The sequence below is a fragment of the Girardinichthys multiradiatus genome, chromosome 8, assembly GCF_021462225.1.
Source record: "Girardinichthys multiradiatus isolate DD_20200921_A chromosome 8, DD_fGirMul_XY1, whole genome shotgun sequence".
Lineage (NCBI taxonomy): Eukaryota > Metazoa > Chordata > Actinopteri > Cyprinodontiformes > Goodeidae > Girardinichthys > Girardinichthys multiradiatus.
The window spans coordinates 22,933,573-22,939,121 of NC_061801.1; the positions used below are offsets into that span (position 1 = coordinate 22,933,573).

General features: G+C 40.8%; 1 protein-coding gene across 1 annotated transcript; it reads right to left on the reverse strand.

Annotated features, from left to right (window-relative positions):
* Positions 1-617: 617 nt before the first annotated feature.
* On the reverse strand, positions 618-4,819 carry LOC124872175 (zinc finger protein ZFP2). Its single transcript, XM_047371913.1, has 2 exons — positions 4,506-4,819; positions 618-2,741 (listed from the first exon to the last, which is right to left on the reverse strand). The coding sequence occupies exons 1-2, from the start codon at positions 4,717-4,719 to the stop codon at positions 1,234-1,236; spliced, it is 1,722 nt and encodes a 573-aa protein (XP_047227869.1). The 5' UTR covers positions 4,720-4,819; the 3' UTR covers positions 618-1,233.
* Between the last annotated feature and the right edge of the window lie 730 nt (positions 4,820-5,549).

The window sequence follows — 5,549 nt, forward strand, 5'->3', positions numbered from 1 at the left end:
AACAGAACTTATCCACAGTAAATCAACTAACAGATTGAGCCTCTTCTGCAGGTCCTTTCCGATGTTAAAGGGTTTTATGTAACAGATAAACACAAAGTGGCACGGAATTATAAACCGAAAGGAAAAGGATATATGATTTTCAAAATGTTTCAAAATAAATGTGGGATACATTCGTATTCTGCCCCCTTTACTCAGATACTCCTAAATGAAATCCACTGCAACCAAATACCTTCAAATGTCACTTAATTAGTAAATAAATTTAGTTTAGATTTGTTTTTGTCTTGCCGCAGTCTACAGCAGACTGGAAAAATTTGACAAGATCTTGTTTCTGTTAAACACAGTTTAAATCTTCAACTTCATCCCTGCAGCAATTTGATCTGTTTCATGAGCCACAAACATATCTTATTTACTTTTCCACTTTTATTTCCTTTTTGTACAGGAAAATAATTTTTCTGATAAATGTTCTGCTTTTAGTACAGGACCATAACTTGCTGGCACAAAAAAATGCTTTACATTTTTTACATCTTGAAACTTTTAAGAAGCATTCTGGACTTCATAAAATATGCACAGTATAATTTATGATCCTAAAGTTCTGACTGAAGAATTCAATGATTTTATTATTTGGGTTAATCTCTTTAATTAAGACAACAAACACAATGAAAGTCAACAGATCCAATACATCATGCACATTACTATATATGTGTACATTTACTACAACAAACAGAAGCCCTCTACTAATAAAATCCCCATTTGTAGAGAGGGCCACTGTTTCTGGTACCACAGGAAAGACACTAAAAACATGTTCCAGCAGCTCCACGGTTAATGGAATCAGCAGAACTCAGAACAGATTTAAGGATTAATATTAAACATTTCCAGTAAAGCTTACAACAGAATCATTAAACAACCCTCACAATTTTATTGTATGAGACCATAAAGCTGATAATCAAGTTACTTACATCAAAGGTGTAAATATTTCAAAAGCATTTGGTCATTTCTTTCATTAAATGCTTTGAAGATTTAATAAATGTTTTTTAAATGTCCCATTTGGTCTCCTCGTCTCTCAGGGTGTGCTACAAGAAGGAAGACTAAGAAAAAGCAGCAGCTTTTCTATATTATATGATAATATATTATGCTAAACGCTCACATTGATTTACAGCTAACTACAACAGTGTATACTTTACTGTTGTTTAAAAAGAATCATATCTCTTCTTCACAGACTTTGGGTCAACTGTTTTAAGTTCCTGTCACGTCTGAAAGCGTCTCAAATGCAGAAACTTCAGCTGGATTTCTCTGCAGGGTTTCTTCCTGCGACGCGTGAATCTTGAGGTGCTTTTTCAAGGAGGAATTATCAGTGTATGTCTTCCCACACTGACTGCAGAAGAAGACCTTCTGCTTGGTGTGCACCAGCTCGTGTCTCTTCAGATGACAGGACCTGCTGAAGCTTTTTCTGCAGTATGTGCAGCTATACTCCTTCTCCCCCGTGTGAGTCCTCAGGTGCAGCTTCAGGCTGCTGGCCACTGTGAATTTCTTGCCGCACTCGTCGCAGCCATAAGGCCTTTCTCCAGTGTGCATCCGCATGTGGATCTTGAGGTGTCCGGCCTGGCTGAAGGTCTTCCTGCACAGCTCACAGCCATATGGCCTCTCCCCAGTGTGGATCCTGTAATGCGTTTTGAGGTCGCCGAGGCTACTGAACCTCTTGCCACACTGAGCACAGCAATAAGGCCGCTCGCCGGTGTGAATCCTCTCGTGCATCCGAAGGTTTCCAGCGTTTCTGAATGTTTTGCCGCACTGCCGGCAGCCGTATGGCTTTTCCCCGGTGTGAGTGCGCAAGTGGACCTTGAGCTGGTTGTTCTCGTTGAAACGCTTCCCGCAGTGTGAGCAGGCATAGGGCCTCTCTCCGGTGTGGACACGCCTGTGCACCCTGAGCTGGCTGGGATGGGCGTACGTCTTGCTGCAGATGTCGCAGCCGAACGGTCTTTCTCCACTGTGTGTGCGCCTGTGGGATACGAGGAGATCAGCCCGCCTGAAGTGTTTCCCACAAATGCTGCAGCTGTGGTCTTTACTTTCGCTGTGAGTTTTGATGTGAATATTGAGCAAAGCTGCTTTGCTAAATGTCTTTGGACAGGTTGGACAGCGTAAAACGCTGATGCTTTGTTCTTGGGTCTCTCCTTCTGCAGCAATGGGTGAATCATTTTGCTCTAATGTTCCTTCTCCCTGCTCTACATCCTGCATGCTTGCTCCCTCCAACCACCTTTGATACAACTCTGCTTCTTGATATTTCAGTTCATTCCTCAACTCTGGCTGAGATAAACTATCACCTTTGCTTCCTGGCAGTTCTTCAGCCTCCTCCTCTTCCTTGATCTTGATGAAATGTCCCTCCTGTGTGTAGCCATCTGTGAATGTATCACCAGTAACCTCTAAGCTCTCATTCTTCACCAGCTTCACCATCTGATTCAGAGATGGCTGGGAGAGGTCGATGGCACCACTTTCTTCCAAATCAGGCTCTGTTTTCACAAAAACTGAGATTCCACTGGACTTGCTCACAGATGACTGTTCTTCTATTTGATCTGTCTGTAGAGCAGGGGATGCACTCTCCTTCAGCTTGCTCTCAATCTTTTTCCTGAAACCTTTCTTGTCACTGCTGCATATGGACACCTTGAACATAGTGTGGGTGGAGCTAATAGGATGATTATTCCAATCTGAGGCAGAAAACCATTCAGTGGCATCTTCCTCACATCTATCTGAAAAAGTTAAATGAAAACAATGACCAGATTAGTACAGATGCAAAATAATTTATATGGCTGCTGTTGAAATGAGAAAAAAATCCCAGAGATGTGAAGTAACTTTGTTTGTTTCCACTAGAGGGCAGCTCTAACCACAACACTGAGCTGTCACAACTTATTAAATCTCAGTGGCGTTCCTAAACTAAAGGTTAGACTCAGGCATAGTGTATGAAGAGTTGTTGATCTCTTTAATATCGTATTTCTGGAGATCAGCATTATTTGTACAATTTGTTTTTAAATCACAAAATGTAAAACTGCTGCAGCAATTTCTTGCAATAAAGACAAAGAAACACATAAATACAATGCCCTCCAAATTCACTGGCAACCCTGATGAAGATGTGCAAAAATAAAACAAATTTAAATATTTTATGCTAAGAAAATTCAACCTTTAACCAAAACCATTGGTGCCAATGTAAAGATAAGCATTTTTTCTATTTCAAACTTCCTGTTTTTCTTTTATAAATCAGACAAAATGAGAAAGACAAGTAAACATGCCCCTTCAAGTAAAATGTGTGTTGATCTTTGCTGGTCATGAAATAGCAACAATTAAACAGCTACTCTTGTAAACTTCCTCAAATCTACAGTCAGGAAATGTAATTAAAAGATTAATAGGTGGAACTGTGTCCAACAGGGCTGGATGAGGAACTGGATTTATCTTAGAACTAGGCCACCACGTTGTGGAGGATGGTAAGGAGTCAAAAACTGCAGCAAGAAATGCAAAAATCAAATGTTTTGCTCTACTTGAGTCATTGGGGACTTTCCGGTCTGTGTGATTGATATTTAAAGGTATCGCTGAGAGAGCATTTATGCAGTGTCTCCATGTTACCAACATATACTTTTTTAGTAGGTTGCAATGCTACCTAAATGAGACATCTTTGCTTTTTTCTAGCCACCAGCCCAGCGTGCCGTTAGGGTGACTGAAGAGCTAGAACCAAGTAGCAGCCTCAGGACCTTCATCTTAAACCGGGCTCAATGAGTGTTTCATATAACACAGTGGATTGTGCTCAATGAGTGGACATTATAAAAATATTATGGTGTGGGCCTTTCCCATTATGCTGTTGTTGCCCTGGCATCACTGAATGATTCAGGGTATTAAATAAATCTAATCTATTTGGTTAGAAAATATTCTAATAAAAGGCAAATTTGACCTTCAAATCATAATATAGAGCCAAGAGGGCGTGATATGTTTAGAGGAATGTCTGCTGTCACTGTAGAAAGCACAGGTCGGCTACTGAATGGCAGTATGCGAACAATCACAAGAACGCTTTAGGGAATACGATGAAAATAAATAAAATGATGGGGAAAATACAATTTGTTCTGGTTAAACAATGTTTCATGTCAGATAATCACATACAGCTTCCTCTGAGTTCATTTTAATTAAAACAACTTTAGCACACAGTTTAGACAAATATTGTTTTAACCTCATACACTATTTGAGCAAAAATTACTTCTACAATTCCTGAAAATGTAAAGCTATTCTTATTAAGAAGCATAATGGTCTGCTTTGCCTACAGTTCTTATTGGTCTTTTATGCATTTGGAAAATGTGTGATTGTTTTATATGGCTTTTCCCGAGCAGTGTGCAATATATGGACCTACAAGGGTTTAAAACAGTGAGCAGAATGAACTTAAAGAAGATGCGACTCCTTGGAATCCAAATACAAAGTTAAACAGACACACAGTGCAGAATACCACAAATATTCATTAAACAAACAGTGCAGACCTGAGCACAGTGGCGATCTGGGGTCAGACTCTGCGCTCCTCTGTGCAAATAGCAGCCGCCTCAGGCCTTCGTTCTCGGTCTGGATCGTCTGGATTGTCCCCTGGTACTCAGAGAGGGTCCGCTCAACCGAGTCCAGGATGTCGTTCACAGTTGCTTGAAAAATCCGATTGAGAGATGACTCCAGGAACATTTTCAGATCGCTCGTTTTCTCCATCGTGTTTGTCTCAGCGGCTGCAGACACCCCAGCAGACGGGCGGAGAGCTGCTGAAGTGCTGGAGAGGTGGGTGTGTTAGTGTGTGCAGAACAGACAATACAGGAAAAGGTCCCAGTCTCATCTCAAAGGAGGCGGTGATCTATTTTTCTTAGAGCTCTCAGATCAGTGGGCTGCCATCTGCTGTTGTGGAGCAACTAGAAGTGTATTTAAAAAAATAATAATACGTAAAAGTAAAGCAAAACCATGCAGTGCAACCGTGTGCATCCAAGGACGTCATTATCAGCACATAAGTATTGTTAATATTTTGATAATAATATAAAGCATCGTTATACCAGATTTCACTAAATTATTTATGACTGTGTATATTGATAGTACATAGATAGTTTATATTGACAAATAAACAAAAACAACATATTACTAGTGTGTAAGCTAATTAGCGGCACTGCTAAGTTTTTATCTCCAATAATGTGCTCATATGCTAATATTTGGTGCAAAAATCACATTTCGGAGAGATCACATATATTTGTAATATATATTAATGATTCCCGGCCGGGGGTCTTTCTGCATGGAGTTTGCATGTTCTCCCCGTGCATGCGTGGGTTCTCACCGGGTACTCCGGCTTCCTCCCACAGTCCAAAGACATGTCTGTTAATTGGTTAATCTAAATTGCATGAATGAGTGTGTGTATGGTTGTTTGTGTGTTGCCCTGTGATGGACTGGTGACCTGTCCAGGGTGTACCCCGCCTCTCACCCATAGACTGCTGGAGATAGGCACCAGCTCCCCCGCGACCCACTATGGAATAAGCGGTAGAAAATGACTGACTGACTGA